The sequence below is a fragment of the Alligator mississippiensis genome, chromosome 4 (assembly GCF_030867095.1).
Source record: "Alligator mississippiensis isolate rAllMis1 chromosome 4, rAllMis1, whole genome shotgun sequence".
Lineage (NCBI taxonomy): Eukaryota > Metazoa > Chordata > Crocodylia > Alligatoridae > Alligator > Alligator mississippiensis.
Window position 1 is genome coordinate 97,325,300 of NC_081827.1, and position 17,394 is coordinate 97,342,693.

General features: G+C 46.7%; 1 protein-coding gene across 3 annotated transcripts in view; it reads right to left on the bottom strand.

Annotated features, from left to right (window-relative positions):
• Positions 1 to 4,450: 4,450 nt before the first annotated feature.
• Positions 4,451 to 17,394, bottom strand: part of ZC3H7B (zinc finger CCCH-type containing 7B) — a 70,905-nt gene continuing 57,961 nt past the window's right edge. For all 3 annotated transcript variants that reach the window (XM_014607581.3, XM_014607589.3, XM_014607572.3), the window contains exons 18-23: positions 17,043 to 17,176; positions 15,796 to 15,901; positions 12,982 to 13,090; positions 11,519 to 11,652; positions 9,564 to 9,727; positions 4,451 to 8,703 (exon numbers count right to left, since the gene is read on the bottom strand). In XM_014607581.3, coding sequence (XP_014463067.1) covers positions 8,511 to 8,703; positions 9,564 to 9,727; positions 11,519 to 11,652; positions 12,982 to 13,090; positions 15,796 to 15,901; positions 17,043 to 17,176 — 840 coding nt within the window. In that variant the 3' untranslated portion in view covers positions 4,451 to 8,510. The remainder of the gene's footprint in view (positions 8,704 to 9,563; positions 9,728 to 11,518; positions 11,653 to 12,981; positions 13,091 to 15,795; positions 15,902 to 17,042; positions 17,177 to 17,394) is intronic.

The window sequence follows — 17,394 nt, forward strand, 5'->3', positions numbered from 1 at the left end:
TACCATTGCTATTGATTCCCTCCTTTACCCATTCCCCAGCCCCTAGCAGCCCTTGTGCCTGACCCCCTCATGCTCCCAGCAGTGCAGTTGACTGCAAGTGGGCAAGTAAAAGCAGACAGAGCTGAACTTTGCAACCTGGCTCATCCACATCACTCCTTCCACGCTCTAGGGGCCATGGGGGTGATCATGGGTATGTGAGACCTTGCAGGAGGAGCCTCGGTAGCAGGGACTGTTCTTCTCCCCTGAGGTACAAACCAGAGGTCAGCAGGGGGCAGACATTGGAAAGAGCAAGGCACAGCAGGGTGAGGTCCTGCTCCTACTGCCCTTAAGTGGTACCAGCTAGGTCAGTGATTCTCAACTTTTTTTTAGCCTCAAGGCCCCCCTCCATATCTTTTCTGAATTGGATCTAATCTCAGTGATTTTCAACTGGGGTGCTGTGAAATCTGAAAAGCATGGTCCCAATTTTAATCCAGAAAAAAGTGCCCCAGGTGCCAAAAGTTTGGCAAACACTGGGTTAGATGAATATTTGCCTCAGCTGACTGAGACAGGTTGATTCTGCCTTGACCCAAGGTTTGGACTAGACCAGATCTCTCGAGATCCCTCCCAGCTCTATTTTTCTATGATTCTTTAAAAAATAGCTAAGACCAGCTCTGTAATTAATACTGACATCTCTCAGCCACCTTTTACCCCTTGTATCCCAAAGCACTGTACAGACTGTACTACTCACCCATCACTGAAATGTAGCTGCCTGTGGGATTATATACCACACAGCAAAACTGAACAGCAGATCAGAACAGGAAGCAAAGAACACTGTGTCCAACTGAAGCTACCAGGAGGAATTTAGGTCAGAAGAAAACAATTACCCAGGCTGGAACTTGGATGAGGCCAATACTCGTATTGTTATGAAAAACATCTTTGGATGATCCAGAATGGTCAGGGCCTCTGCTTCTTTTAGGTCTCTGAGGAGAGATGGCAGAAGCCTGCACTGTCATTCTGAAATGTCAATTCTGCACAGACTCAGAGGCAACATGTCGGCATGAGTCACTCACACCACTTCCTACAGCACCTTAAGTTCCCTTGCAGGTTCTCCCATTCATGTTTGGCTTATGAACACTGAAGCCGTCACACTCCCTATTCAACTGGTGCTACCCATCTCTACTTTTCTAGGCCTGTTGCCAAAGGAGTACCAGGGCAGGGTGTTAGTCAATATGCAGCTGCAGCAACAAGCAACCCTGCCCCTCCTTCTAGGCACCAGAACTGTCACTGTAGACCATGGGAATTGCTTTAGGAATAAGAGAGATTTATCCAGGACTCCTGCAAGAATAAACACTTCCTCTCTGAGCATGAAAAGTCTGTGGTTTGGGTCTCATTTTAGAGCCTGTAGTTCTTAAGGCAATTAGAGAATCTTAAAGCTTGGAGTGCAGCATCCCATATACAGAATTGCAGAGGTGCCAGCCCAAGGGATCAGTCAGAGGCAGTCATAGTAATGATTGCTGCCCTGGCAAGGAAGGGTTAGATGGGCTAGGGACAGACATTCCAAAAGCCTGAGCCCAAATTGATTCAATCTTTGCAGGTTAGTCTAACCTGGCTAGTCCAAACTGGTTTGTAACCACACAGACATCCCAGAAATGCAGGCACATGCCTGCAGTGGCTCAGGCTAAAATCTGGGGAGCGCTAGAGCAGCCCTCCCTTCTATTTCAGTGCTGAACTGCGGTGTGGGGGAGGCTTGGCAAGGCCCTGGCAGGACACTCCTGCTTAGCAGGGAGTGGGGGTGGGGGTGGAGGGGGAGCACAGGGGGAAGCCAGGCAGATGCCTGCAGTCTGTGGGAGCTGCAGCTAGGGAGCAGAGGGGAGGGGCCAGCTCTGCTGTGGAGCAGAGAGCCCCGCTCAGCCCAGAGAGCATGCCGGGATGCTGGGGGAGTCTGGTTTAACTTAAACCAGCAAGGGGTCTTGGACAGACATTGCATAAACTGGTTTGACCCAAGTCAGTTAAGTCTGATACTACATTCAACCAGGCTCATCTCAAACCAGTTTCAGTCATTTTCAAATCGATTTATGTCCACTGAATATTTGTTCTGTTATAGGTTTAAACCAGTTTCTGATCACTCAAACTGGTTTGTGTGTAATGTCTGTCCCTAGCCATGGGGCTCAGCCATGGTCATCTAAGCACCTCACTGGATCCCAAACTGTGCAGAAGAGGCATCCACATTTTGGACGCATGTAGAACGATGTGGTGCTCCTGACAGGAGACCAAGGAGTGCCAAGCAGTGGGTGCCATCTGAAGATGTGCTGCCTAGAAACTGGCTGGTAGAATCAGCTGCAAAGCCTTAAAGGACTTTCAAGCTGCCCAAAAACTTTCTCTGCCTTATGCTGATGGGTACCCTCTCCTGCCTAGTTTCTTCATTTTAAGTCTATATCACACCTGCCTCTTAGTGTCTTCTCCCCTGCCTCGTGTCTGTCGTTCCCTTCCTTCCTATTACTTACCTATACTCGCCTGACTACACCAACCCCACATCTGTGGTCCCACCGTGTGTGCTGCCATCACATCATTCACTCTGCTTGTGTGCTCTGCTCTGTGTCTATCTGGTCTGCTTAGGCTGTAATCCCTTTGGGGCAGGGACCATCTGTTGCTGGGGTTGTACAGTACCTCACAAAATGCAGCTCCATACTGAGTTGGCTTTTTGGCACTGCCACAATAATAACTGATTCACCACAATGATATTTACCTCTTCATGTTGCATTATTGTTTGACAGTGATACTCTATAAATGTGGAAAGACTGATGTGATCAATCAATGAATCAGTTTGAAAACTCATGTTAGGCAGGCATGGAATACTTGGATTGTGAGATTACAATGCAACTTCATTAAAGGTCTTTTTCTTGAAACATTACCCGCTCCTGGTTAGCCTACTGAGGGTGCACCTCCCACTTCTCTGACATTCTGTTCAGTTCATCCAATACAATCTCTTCCACTGCTTTTCTCAGTTCTTCCTCCATCAAATTAGCATGTTATCTAGCTTGCTGTGCAACCCTGGAGCCTCCTTCACTGGTGGTGAGAACAATTCATGGCTCATTCTCTCTCATTGTTAAATGTTTGTGTTTTCACTTTAACTTGTTCAAGCCATTCATTGCTCCTTGTCTTCAAGCTTCAGCATTCCTTCAGTGAACTTCAGTGGTCATTTTACCTTGAAGGTGTTTTCAGTTGGGGCGCATGTCCCTGAAGATGATTCTCCTTTCTTGACCATAAATACTTAGCCCCATCAGTTTTTCTCCTCATGTCTTGCCTTCTGATCCTTCCATCTTACTCTATTGCCTTTTGTACTTTTACAGCTTTTTCACAAACGGTGGAGACACACTCAATGTTCCAGGCAAAGGCATGTTACCTGCATAGAGGGTGCTTACAGAAGTTACCAAAGGGCACCTTGATCATGCTGTAACACAACCATCTCACAAATTTTACATGCAATATCTTGATAGACATTTGAAAACAGCGTTGGATTGTTTTCTCTTTACGGTTTTGCACTGCCAGCTTCATTTAGCCTGGCATCCTGTCAGTAGATCATCCTCTGCCTGTGCCCTCTACACAAAGCTGTTCTGCAATTTGTAACCAGGCTCCTTTTTGTAATCTTGAACCCATGGAGAGCTCATAATCTGTTGATCCCACAACTCCAGGCAATATATGGGTATTTATACAGTCCCCATCACAGTAGGAGCCAAATGCCTCCCTACGACTCTCTTTGCTACATCTCTGATATTTGCATTATAAACAAGGGGAATCTCAGATGGATTTGCATCTAGGCAATTAGGACATCTATTTTCACTAGTATCAGATGTCCTTTAAGTTCCCTGTGATGCCCCAGTGGATATAGTATTCCTATTAGATGAAAATCTGGGCAAGTACTTGGTACTGCCTGAGCTTCCAGTACCTAGCTGCAGAGGCCTGTGGGGAGTTTTTCATGATGCAATGCATTTTGGGAGGTTGTTTTACACAGAAACCTGGGTGGGGAGGGAACCCTAATTGCACAAAGCAGCACACACAGCAGAAGAACTCTTGGAATAGGGTTACAACCAGCTGGCAATCAGCAGCTTCAAATCCCAGTTGCCCCATAATTAGGAGACACGTCAATGCAAAATGGGATCACAAACCTTGCGTAGACTCAGAATGAGGACTAAAATTGTATCTCCTGAATGGACTGCTTTCACATCAAAGACTGGCATATCCAGCAGAGACCTGTAATGTGTCTTATGACACACATGCACATTTGCAATGAGAAAGCTCCATATTATACCAAAGGGTACCAGGTGCCCTTCAGTCCCTTGGCACAGGAACACCCCCTTTGACTTTCACACCCCATACTCCCCACAGTATTACTTCATCCAAGATGCCCTGAAGCCCAAATAATGCTTTTCTGCACCTCGTAGGAAAACACTGTCCCAACAAACCATCAGGAGAGGGTTTAAAGTGCACACTTTTATTTTCTATTACAAAGGCTAAAAGAAGCAAGTTTGTTTGTTTTTATTAAGAACAAAACAAAAATGTTGTTAAAACGTCTACATTATTATCCTGGTACTAGATCTTTTGAAAGATACTAAGGTTTTCTTTTTAATAGTAAAGCGTGGTATTCTTGAATTATATTAATACAAAGACAATTTAAAGGACTCTAACTCATTACTATCCAGCTTAGAACTGAAGCATCCCCTTGCTTTCTTTCCCTTTTACATGCTAAGGGCCCATACATTTTTGACGCATGATTTCATACAATCTAAATATATGATTTTTCTTTAAAGGTCTGGTTAACTCTGACACCAGCTTCACATCAATCCTTCCCTTGACCCAAAGGATTTTCACTAAATCCTTTAGTATTTAACAAACTGATTTAAATCAAATACTGTGTGTTTGTGTGCTTAAAGGATATTTTTTTTTCCTTATCCTTTTTTCTTTATTTATTTAAAAAAAAAAATCTCTTTTGTTAACACCCCTCAAAGTGGTTTCCTTGGTGAAAATTCTCCTCTTAGCTCCCACACCACATAAACGGAGAGGCTAGCCTGTTATTGCAAGGTCTTTCATGAGAGCTTGGTTGAGTGTGCTCCAAAAGCAATGCAATGACACCATGGAGGCCTACAGGTTAATTGTTGTGCTGCCAGTGCTGAGTATTTTTGGCAGGATGAATTTACATACCCAAAGATCCCATGAACTTTTAAAAAGAGCTGTAAGGAAAATAAAATGAGGGTTCAAATCTGGAGCCTCTTGCCCTTGATAGTTCACTCACTAGTTAAGCACTTCAATACTCTTTCACAGAGATGAGATTGTCAGAATATCACCAGAGGGTTTTCAGAAGTATAAGAGAAACCTGTTCTATCCAGAACTTTATACCTGTCTATATTAAACCCTCCCTTCCTTTTTTATGTGCCCCCTTCCAAAACAAAGGCAATTACACTTAAATAGGAGATGCTGCATTTCTTGGCCCGAGTCCTTTTCCATTACCCTCATTAAAAAGATTCCTTTGATACCACACACATATAATATTATATAGAGTGATATATTTAATACCTGTGTATATATGCTTTCACGGGGGTGGGTCACATATATACACACTAAAACAAGTCTGGTGACAAAATACTGCAACACCACATATCAGGTTATCATATCAGGGAAAACAAAAATAGATACTCAATGCAGCACCTGTGACCACGTCCCCCCCAACACACTTCCTCCCTTTGCCCCCTTCATAACAGGCCCCGGGAACACTATCAGTTTGGAGAGGAGGGTGTGCAGAGCAGTTATTTTCTGATTAAAGAGATGGGGAGTTGTTTATCATTCCCCTCCATAATCTAAATAAATGATCATCTTATCTTAAATCATGGCACAGCGAACACTAGAGTTACACTATAAATGCAGATTTGGTTTTAACAAAAATGCTTACCAGCATTCCCCAATGCTAATTAATTTCCCCATTGCCTAAAATAGGGTACAATTCTGCGGACTGATGCTCACTTCTCTGGTTTTGGTAAATCCTGTGGGTGGTGTGGCTGCTGAACACACATTGGGAAGGCAAGGATAGGGCAGCTAGAAAAAGATCAGAAGAAATACAGCGTCTGCCCACCCACCCAAAAAACTGCAATGCCCCATGGGACCATGGGGCAGGGGTGAGCGAGCACTAGAGGCAGGAGCTCCCCAGCTCCCTTCACTCTGGTGCGGGGAGGAGTGGGCAGCAATGGTGAAAAGATTCCCTCTTCTCCAAGCTCTATCATAAAGCACTCATCCTAAACAGGCTATGCACTTCCAGTGCCCTGGCATGCAAGGATCTCGCAGCATTGTGCAGGCATTAGCAAATTAGGTCTCATACCTGGTAAAGCATTACCTCAGTTTTACAAGTAAGAAAAATGACGGCTAGCAGCTTCTCCAGGACCAGTGAGTAGCAGAGGGAGAATGGAAAGACCAGAATCTAGGTCTCCTTGTTCCCATTTCTGGTACTGCAACCACTATGAGCTAGCTGCCTCTACAAGAGTTTATAAAGATGCCAGCTGCCAATTCAATATTTCCCATATATTTACATCTACGTGATCTCTCTCAGCCACAGACACAAGTGTTACTAGAGTGGGAAGGAAGGTGTAATGAAAATGGCACCCAGCACCATGCAATGTACAGCCATGTTTTACTTATTATCCATTCAGCGCAGATACCACACCAGACAGGGCTCTGACTTCTCATTGGTATAATAATCCTGTAAGACACTGTAAAGAACAAGACATTTCTCTCAAGAAGGTAGAGGCAGAGTGCTCTGGAACCAATGCTGCTGTCTAGATGCATCACATGCATGTGTAGACTGAAGAAAGTGATGGACAGGGAAGCTCAGTACAAACCATGCAGATACTGATACACCCACTCACCAGGTCCAGATGGAATAGGGCAAGGCACCAAGTTGGCCACCAGCAAAGCATCAGTCTACTGGTATATCCCCATTCTGTCAGAAGCTCACCACTGCCATTATAAATACTGAAATCCTGACCCAGGGGAGTTACGTAGGAGGGATTACTCTCCACTACAGTTCATGCTTATCTGTCAGCGAACTAGGTTCGTCCATTTGAGCTTGATTAACTTTCTAACATAATTTATATCATACCAGTGTCAGAGATGTGAACTTCATCAAGTCCTCACCACTATTCTAAAGAGGCCAGCATACAAGTGACACAGCAGACACTACAGCCCCTTGCAGCCTTTTCCTTAATGCATCCCTGTATGAAAGACATGAGGCCATGCCCTTCCTTGGAGAAGTACAGCATGCTTTAGCCCCACTCACGGATCCCCTCTCAGTAGCCACAATATATATCAGAGAATAGTGCTAGCTCCAAATGTCACAGAACCCATGAAATCACTTCTAATCATATTGTTTCACTAAAACACTAAGTAACACCCTAAACTTTGGGCCTGTACTACTTAATAATGTCCGCTTAATTGACTTTTGGCCTGCTTCTTTTGACAGAGCCTTCAGTCTTTACAGACAGGACTAGTACCCAAGCAATTAATTAGGTTACACCATTTAAAGAGGTAAACCCCCCTGAGGGGAGAAGCTGACTGACTTTCCATAGCCAAAGGGCAAAAAAACAGTTACTTTCCCTTCTCTGGCTGATCTTATGTGTGCAGTCATACCAGTTTAAGAAACATCTGATATTTTTTTGGTTCATGAAAAAGACATCAAACAATCCATTACCCATTCTCTCTTTGGCTACAATCAATCACAATGGGAAACAATCACCTATGACTGCTTTCAAACTGCCAAAAGTACTTCCCAGACACAAGTCAGCTAGGGAGTGAGACACCCATTACGCTCTTCAGCTGTCAGGCGTGTCTCTGGGGAAGACTAAGGATCTAATTTTGTTCCTTCACCATCACCCAGGAGTAGGAGCTCAGTCCAGATGTTTTAAGCCAAATGGACTTTAAGGCAATTCTTATCTGAGTCTCTACTACAGCTGTTTTGGTACAGTTCTTCCACATTTGCATGCCAGTCAAAGGAGATAGTTGGAAGCTAACTCATGATACTGAGAATAAGGGGCATATGTAACTTTACAGGCATGCTTGTTCCAAGAACCCTGACCCCTTGCTTGGCTTTTCCTCCATATTTGTATTCATTATGTTGTGATGTCCCATAAAACAAGGCAGCCAAGTTTGGAATCTGAGGACAGGGGAATCTTAACAACATGATTCTCTCTCTCTCTCTCATGCCCCACTGGGGACAGCAGTTGTTCCTTTAAATAAAAATTAAAAAAAAAGGATGGGGAAAGAGAATTAAAATAAGAAAGACAGAAAACAAATGTTATGAGCATGGCATTCGCTGGCCAAAGATGAATCAGTCTGTGATTTCATTCACCAATAAATCACCTTGGTAATCTTAAAACAAAATGAAAAAAAAAGTTCTCTTTATGAGACACGTATCTTGAACTCTTTGCCACAGCCACCCTTTGAAAACCTGCCTCTGTGTTTCTCCAGTCAATGGGTTCCCTATCCCTCCACTATACGTCATCCCTCAATAGGAAGTTGTATTTGCCAAAGTCATCATCCCTGGGGCAAAGCAGCATGTCTTTGCGGGCTTTGGCCAGTTTCTGTTTCAGTACCTCCCTCCGATCCAGCCACTCGTTCAGCTCATCCTGGCCATGAGCATAGCGGCACTTGTCCCCGTCAGGGCAGGTCTTGGTCTTCTGGAACCTGCCAAGAGAAGAACAACAGCTCACTGGATTTCATGTGTTTAAAGGAGCAGGACTTAAACAGATTACTTGACTGCTGTAGCACCTTTAAAAACTGCTATACTCTGAAAGCCTTTGCAACCATCTCCTTAAATAGATCCATTTTCACACAGCAGAAATGTTGTCACCTCTGGAGGGATAGTGGAGACTGTATAATGGTGCACAAGCACAAGAAGTGAAGTAACTGTATTCAATGGAGCATAGGAGGGGATTCTGTTCAGCAGAAGGAAATCATATACATTAGTACTTGGCTCGCATTTATAAACCAGCGCTGGCACTCTTGAGAAAAGTGCTGTGGGGACTTCAAACAGGCACAAGTAGCCAAGGCCCCAGTTGTTACACCTGAAATGGCACTTCCAGCACCATATTGTCTCCTCCAAACATTTTAAGACACTGATTCAGAGAGAAGTGCAGATAAGTGAGACTAAAACCATTTAATATGGGACCTGGGTTTTTCTGAAGGTCTCTCATCCCAGCAACGACCCAGAGTCTGCTTAGCTTGTGAGAACTAACGTCACTGCAGTCAGCATGGCAGAGCAGTGGGACTAAAGGTTTCTTTCCTTTCCCATGGCCTAAGCTGCCGTTGTGAGCGTGTGAAGTATTACTTCTGCCTTTGAATTCTGCAGTGCATCACTCGTGGGGGGGATATGAGCTCAATACCAAGGCACTCCTACAAGACTTGTTACCAAGGATGTTTCCATTAAGTTCTCACCCCAGTTCCCATGTGCTGACATCCTTTGGGGCTTCCTATTCAGAGCAGAGTGCCCCATCCAGGTCTGCTCTCCTCTCCCCTCCCCAGGGGAAGTGTTGCATGCTCCATACCTTTCACAGAGCCGGAATTCACCCATGGGGAAGCGGTAGTTCCAGCAGCTGGAGTCATTATCAGAGGTGAAAACCTTTTCCTTGTGCTTCTCTGACTGGATGTGCTGTTGCCATTGCTTCTTGCTGTTACTGTTCTTTCCGCACAGCCAGCAGTGGTAACCCATCTAAACAGCACAGAAAGGTGGAGTGGCCCATTAGCACCACACACCCTGACCATCTCTGAACTGGGAAGTGTAAAGAAAAGGATGCCTCCTCTAAGGGTGCACCAATAAAGATTTTTTTCAGTTGATATCAACAGCCGATTATTAACCAGCCATATGGACTGATACTGATCTGACTGCTGATATGCAGCCCCACAGCTTGAAGAGCAGCATTTGGCTGTGTTGGGGGAAGGGGGGAAGGGGTGTGGGGGGCAGACTGAGGCCCCCACAGCGAGGGAGGGAGCGGGGCTGGGGCAGATGCTACCTAGCCAGGGTGTGGCGGGGCACAAGACAGAGTGGGCAGCTCATCTCGGCGGGGCAGCTCCCACCACTGCACACAGCCCTGGGGAAGACATGGGAGGCATGTGCCCCCCCAGATTTGTGTGCAGGGCAAGGACAGGCTGCCCACTGCAGGCTGGGGCTGGGGGCTGCATTGGCCTCTTCCTAGTGTGGGGGCTGAGCTCAGGGCAGGCGAGGACAGCACTGGGAGGGGGAGCTACAGGGTGGGTTACAGCAACCCCCAAATTTGCTGTAGCCCCCCCTCCCAGCACCATTACTACCTGTCCTGCCCCTGCCAGCCTCAGCCTGCAGTGAGCAGCCTGCCCTTGCCTCACACACAAATCCAGGGGGCACAAGCCTCCCATGCCTCCCTTGGGGGTATGCGCAACAGCAGCAGGAGCTGCACTGCCCCCCGCACCTCCTGGATGAGCCACCCACTGCCCCATCCCATGCTACGCCCCACCTGGACAGCATCTGCCCCTGCTCCAGCCCCAGCCCCATTCCCTCCCTCGCCACGGGGGCCTCAATCACCCCCCCCCCCCCCCCCCAATACCCTTTCCCCCCAGACTTACTGGCCAGACACTGCTTTCCAAGCTGCTAGGCTGCATTCCTGGCTGTGCGCGTGCTATGCCTCCGTGCATGCACACAGCATTTATCAGTGACATTATCAGCCACATCAGCCAAAAAAAGCCGGCTGCCAATAACGTCATTTTTCTTTTTATTGGTGCCAATACAATATGGACCAATATATTGGTACACCTCTAGTCTTTTCCCCATCACCACTCTCCTGTCATCCCCACCATTCTTGTGCATCAGTGCTAGGAACAGCAGCTGCTGGTCAAAGGGGACCAAACTAAATTATCTGGTTTGAGCCAATGGACCATACTCCTTATGACTGGCCAGAGGAAAGTTGCTGAACAATTAAATAGGGTTTCCCCACATTGTGCTGGCCAACCTGCACCCCTTCCCAAAATCTTACTGCTACTACATGCTGTAGGGCTGCCTATGACCCCCTCCTTATCTCTCTCCACCCAGCCACCAGTGGGCCCCTATTGCACCTGACTCCTACACATCTCTCATCCCTTGCTATTTTCAAAATGGTCAGCAATGGCTTTGCTCTTCTGGGACTCCAAGGATGGGTAGGAGCCCAAGCAGCCACCTGTGGTCTAAGGAAGTAGGACGTCCTGCCTAAGGTTTGTTTTCATCTGCCTCTTGAATAAAATGTGTTTGATTGACAGAAAGGTCCTGAAGCAGCCTTGCTGAGATGCAGCAGTCCCCTTCTACTTCATCATGACTGTCCTGGTTGTGCCTTTCCTAGAGTTTCAGCTGCATCAGCAGAGGCTCACCAAATTCTTTCCCAAAACGAGGTTTCCAAGCAGCCCCACCTCATAAAAGACCTCCTGGAAGGAAGCATGAGAAAAGGAGGGAATTTGTCAAAATGAGGTGCAAGGGGATGGAAGAGAGAGATCCTATTACCATGATGTCAGCGTAGTCTGTGGGCATCTGGATCTGCTTCTCCCCTTCCCGTGATGTGAGCGGAGTCCCCTCTCCTGGCTTCCCGGGGTTGTGTTTCTTTAGCCACATGTCATAAGTCTGCTGCATATCCAAGACTGCACAGAGGGAATCAGCCAGGTTAGCCAAGACAACTCATCCAAATACACAAGCTAAGGAAAAGGCATGGCTTGACAGGGCTACAAATGTTGTACATGTCTTTGTGGGCTTGCTAATGATCATGGTCCTGGTTACACTGCTAACATAAGGAACTAAATGGGACATAATGAAGGCAAATTCCCAAAACTGAAAGAAGGGTCTAAGTCTTTTGAGGCTTCATCCTTCCACCCAAGCAAGCACATCCAGACTGGCTGCATCTGCAAAACTCTCAGTATACAAAGGGCTCAAAATGCACCAAATAAAAGCTTCTCTCTCACCTGAGTAACTCTTCATAAAAAACTGACAAGCATGAGACTATTACCAAAATAGTCAGCCCCAAGGTAGGACCCAGAGTCCTCTTGGGGTCTTCATGCAGACATATGTGACCAGCTGGTAAGCTAGGTAACGCATGCAAACTGGTTGCTGTTTTCAAGACATGATCTTGAGTAAGTAGGACATTGCTTTAGGAGAGTTGGCCAGTCTCTGGACAGCGCCCCTGTGAGAACAGGAGTGCAGGTGCTGGATTGAAGCCAGACTGGCCAAGGTGCTTAGTGACCAGCACTGCTCTGCAGGCTCAGGCCCTGGTCCATAAAAAGCATGTCATGGGGTTATGCCCCAAGAAGGACGATGGCTGGAAGACCAAGACCCAAGTCGGGCGCCCTCAAAGACACCCAGAGGGGGCTCAAAGGTGCAATTAACTCAGAAAGTGGGACATAACTGTATTATTAATTCAGGATTAAATTGTTTGTAAAGGGTGCTGTTCTGCAGAAGCTTCATTCAGGACCTGAATTCAAACTGTACAAAAAGACATCTCCCAATGTCTAGTAGGGAACGCTACAGCGTAAGAGTGGGGGATAGGAGCAGAACTGTGCAAGAAGTTCAAGGCTGGCATAGCAAAAGGGCTGCAGGTCAGGACTGGTGTTTTGGCAGAGCTCTGTATGGAGCCAGGACTGGAACAGTAGAAGCTGCAGGTTAGGACTGAGCTGTATTAACAAAGCTATGGTGAGAAAGGTCAGAAATAGGATAGCTAGACTGGGTGCAGAACTGAGGTACCCTGACAGAAGAGGGTATAGCATAGTTGTGTACAGCCTGGCAGATATTCATAGCTCCAGTCTACAGTCATAAGAACAAGACCCACCAAACAATTTCACCTTCTCAGCCCACAGGCTGGGGAACAGGGGGTCTTTTCCAACTTTGCTTCTGCCCTCCACAACTTTCCACAAAGGACCCTGTGTTCTTCAGCTTCCCTTCTCCAGCCCCCACCTACACACCCACATTTCACCACTCACTTTTATTTTCTTTCATGAAGGTCCACATGTCTCTCTCCTCAGGGCTATGGGCAAAAGAGCAGTTCCCAACATACTGGCACTTCCTGCCATTTTGCGCATGGATACACAGCTGTCAAGAGATGAAAAATGAAACCTTTTTTGTTAGACACACACAAGTGAAAGTGGCTGCGCAATCAACCAAGATGTTGAGTCAAACATGGGAGAGGGAATGAGGGACTCTCTTTCCTGGGAACCCTTAAGATGTGGGATAGGTGATTTTTCCATAAATCAACAGGCAGGTTGGGTTCAGTGTCCATCCTCTCACTGCCTACACACTGATCCTAGATGCAGGTAAGATCTCTCCTGGCCTCATGTAAGACGGTGGAAAGCAAGCTGGGGTAACCCAAAAGTAATCTTGGCTTGCCACATAGCTCAGGGGACTCTCACCCAACTCCTTTCCAGCCTGACAAGCATTGGCCTTTAGGAGATGGTGGGAATTTCTAAAGGAAGTACAGAGATATCCAGGATGAGCTGAGCTTCAAAATTCCCAACGGGGAAATATTGCTAGAAACTGCAGTGAACTTCCTCAGTGCATTTCCACTACAATTTTTGCAAGTTATACACACTCTGAACATTTCTATTCTCTAAACCAGGGGTAGGCAAAATATGGCCTGCCCTGGAATTTTATCTGGCCTGCAATGAATCCCTCAGCCCTGCCCGGCTCAGGTGTGGGGGGCAGCCTGGGCCATGGCATGTGTGGCTGGTCCCACCATCCCTAGGTGGGGCAGGGGCTCCTTCTGGCTCTGCTGCTAGTTTCTCCACTGCTGAGGACCCAGCACCACTGGCCAAGCACCCCAGTCTGTCCACCCTGCACCCATCACAAGAGGCACCAGACAGAGCAGGTGGGCAGGGGTCACCATGGAGACAAGCCGGAAGATTGCACTATGGCTGCCCACAGAGCATCTCTTCTGGGAACAAAGGGGAGGATTCACTCTCCAGCAACATTTAGCCTGGTATCTTTTCCACAAACACTAACACATACACGTGCACCAATAAATCAAAGAAAGGCCTCGTGAACACTCCAGGAACACGGGTGCCAACATTTGGGGATGATTAGCCAAGGGACAGTAGAGAAAACAAAGAGTGACTTCTTCTGTGTCAGAAGCTGGATCCCATTTCCTGTAGTTCTCATGCTTTGCTCTGCGCTAAGGGGACATTCCACAAAGAGTCTCTTATGCTGGCTGAGTCCACACCCCTCTCCTCCACCCTGTGGCTGGATTTCCCTGCATGACAGTCAACCTAACAATGGGTTGTGACCTATTTCTCTTACACAAATACACACACAAAAACGCATAAGATTCTGGCTTTGGACAGAGAGGAAACAAACAAAATCTGATTAGAAACAGTCTTTAAAAACTCCCCAAACTTAAGACAGTTTCCCAGGAATCGGCAATGTCTCTTTAAAAAAAAAAAAAGTCTTTGGACACTGAAAATTGACAGTGATGACAGATCAGCCTTTTGCTTCCTGGAAAGTGCAGGGAAAAAATCTCTCTTATTAAAAGGCGCTGCATGTTCAGCAACTGAGCAATCACACTGCCTAAGGAGCCAGAGGATTTGGAGAGACAACTTCCCTGTGCGAGAGAGCCCTGTGCAAGAGAGAGAGAGAGAGAGAAAGGAGGGCCCCAGACACTTCCACTTGGACTGTCTTGGCTACAGAATAAGAGAGAACCAACACTGAGATAAAAGGGAGGAAAGCTCTACATTAACTGCAGCTGGAGCTCATTCCAATAGCCTCAATTTTCATCGGGAGAAAAAAAAAAAGAGTAGAGAAACTGCCTGCCATCGTACACTGAACTGGGGTTGGGGTGGACTTCATACATTTTCTTGCAGCTTGGGCCTTTGCATTGAAGAAATTTATATTAAAATCTGTTTAAAACTCATTAAATGGGCTTTACCGCTAATAGAATCTCCTGGGTTGGATGCCTCTGAGACCAAGGCCCACCACTTACCAGCAGACAGGTGCAGAAAAGGTTGGAGGGTACAAGCTTCTCCTAGGACTGCTGCCTTATGTCTGGTCTTGTTTGGAAAGTGGTGGCCTAAGGCTGAGAATTTTTACTGCAGTGCACCAATGCTCCTGCTGGGACTTAAGCCCCAAGGCTCCTGGCTAGAGGATCTTGCCCCTCTCTCCTAATTGTGGTCAGGAAGGAATTTTATCCCATGATGGTATGGACTGTGGGGTTTTTTTGCCTTACTCTGTAGTGGGGGAGCATAGCCCTCTCCCTGAGATCTCCTGAGTGTATTTTTAATAACCTTTGCAGCAGCAGGACATTGACTGCCATTGCCCCCTTGCTTTACTGTGCCAGATTAGGGTGTTATGGTTTCGGTTGTGTCAGGGTTGACTGTGTAGTTCTGCTAAGAGGTTAGACAATGGATCTGCATGGGATGGTTTGGATAGGGAAGATCCTGCCTCAGGCAGGGGGATGAACTAGATGACCTACAGAGGTCCCTTCCAGCCCTGCTTCTCTATGATTCTATGATCCCACTCCGGGAGGAGGCGACAGCATTAACTGCAGTATCAAAAACCTGCATGGTGGTTGTTGCATCATTTCTTTTTGTACCAGGTCACAGTGCTGCCTGGTTGAGGTGAAACTGATCTCTCTTCATGGCCCACAGGTCTCTGCTTTCCACCTCAGAGGACATCCACCTACCTGTCAATCTACTGTCAGCGTTCACAAAACACCTATCACCTCAGCACCTATGCGCTGCTTTGTGCATACAGTGCTCCTGAAGGAAGGAAAAGGATTAAAAAGCTGTGCTGGGGGGTATGGCACTTACATCGTATTGCTGTGGGAAGTTACGGATGGAAGGCAGTGGTCGGACAGACACCCACTTCTTCTTTGCTTTGGACATCACCAGCAGGACGCGACGCTCCTTTGTCCAACTACAAAACGGGAATCAAAAAAGACCAACAAATAAATCAAATCAGGGATGGACAGTGGAGAAGGGCATGGGGGTCCAAGATACCCCCAACCTCGTGCCAGAACCTTCCAAAGAGATGAGCTCCTGAGCACAGTTTGCCTTCTCCACAAATTGGCCAGTTGGATTCATAGCTATGAGAGCATATGTACTGCCCAAAATTGCAGCAGAGTGGCTGGAAGAAGGGATTTTTCACAGGGTCTGGAACTCTATCAAGCAAGCTGTAAGCAAACCCCTCCCCCAGGTCCTGTGCAGTGTTGGTGTTGGGCTCTTAAGCAGCTGCAGTGTTCCACCCAAAGCAGTTGACCTTTGTGCGCCAGTCTGTCAAAAACAGTAAGTGAGCCTTCAGGACAAAGGCTGCTGTAGAAATGTAAGTCATTACAGATACAGTGTCATGAACAGCAGACTATCATTAGACTGGTTGCTGTTCCACACTGCACTAGGAAAGGATCTGAATGGAATACAGTGGTAAAAAGCCCAGCTTGATGCAACACCTGCCCAAAGAGAAGTAATGCGCTGTGGGAAGTGAAGGTGATAGGCTTTCACTGTGTCACCAGGTCAGCCTCCCCTGTAATGCTGTATTCAGTTCCTGGAACGTCAGCACCAGAAAAAGGCAGGGAGTTTGGAAGTGTTCTGGAGAGCAGTAACAAAAATTATTATAAAGGGCTGCAAGGCATAGTGTGCATTCCTTGGCTAAAATACCACTAACAGTAATACAATAACCACTTACAAAAATGGGAGAGTGCAAACAAGGTCAGAGAAGAACTGTTTTGGGTGAATCTAACAGAGTTAGGAAGAGATGGAAACTGGGAAAACACAGGCTCTCTTTAACTGAGATGGTGGACTCCTAAGGTTATTTCTTTGTAAAGTACCAAGCACATAGGTGGCACTACATGCAAATGGAAAATACAAGAACTTGAAGTTGGAAAACATTTGCTAAGAGCAACATTTGCTAAACAGTGCAATAATCTCTCAAAGGGAACAGGCTAAGGGAAGCACTCACAGCCTTTTCAAACTGGCTGCACAAAGCACTGGACAGCACACAGCAGTGGGGAGATTGACTTTTAAGACAAAGACGAGAGGGAGGAAAAGGCAAGAACACTCACCAGTGACGTGCTTTGGCATTGCAGTATTTGAGGTCTTTATCTGGCTCCACCACCTGTCCATTCCTCCAGCACTGGCCACAAACAAATTTCATCTGGAGGTCAAAGGTACTTGATATTGGAGACCGACTGGAAGCCTGTGAAGGGTCACAAGAAGGACAGGTCAAGCAAGTGAACCTTAACACCCTGCCCCTAGCCAGTGCTGCATGTAGTCACACCATTGTGCGCATTGATACCCTGGGACAATGCAGGTTCTCCAAAGGCAAAAAAGGATGTGCCTTTATATACACAACAGAGATGAGCATAGTGGGACATCTCGTGGGAGGATCGCTCAGCAAAATCTGAGCGGTCGCAG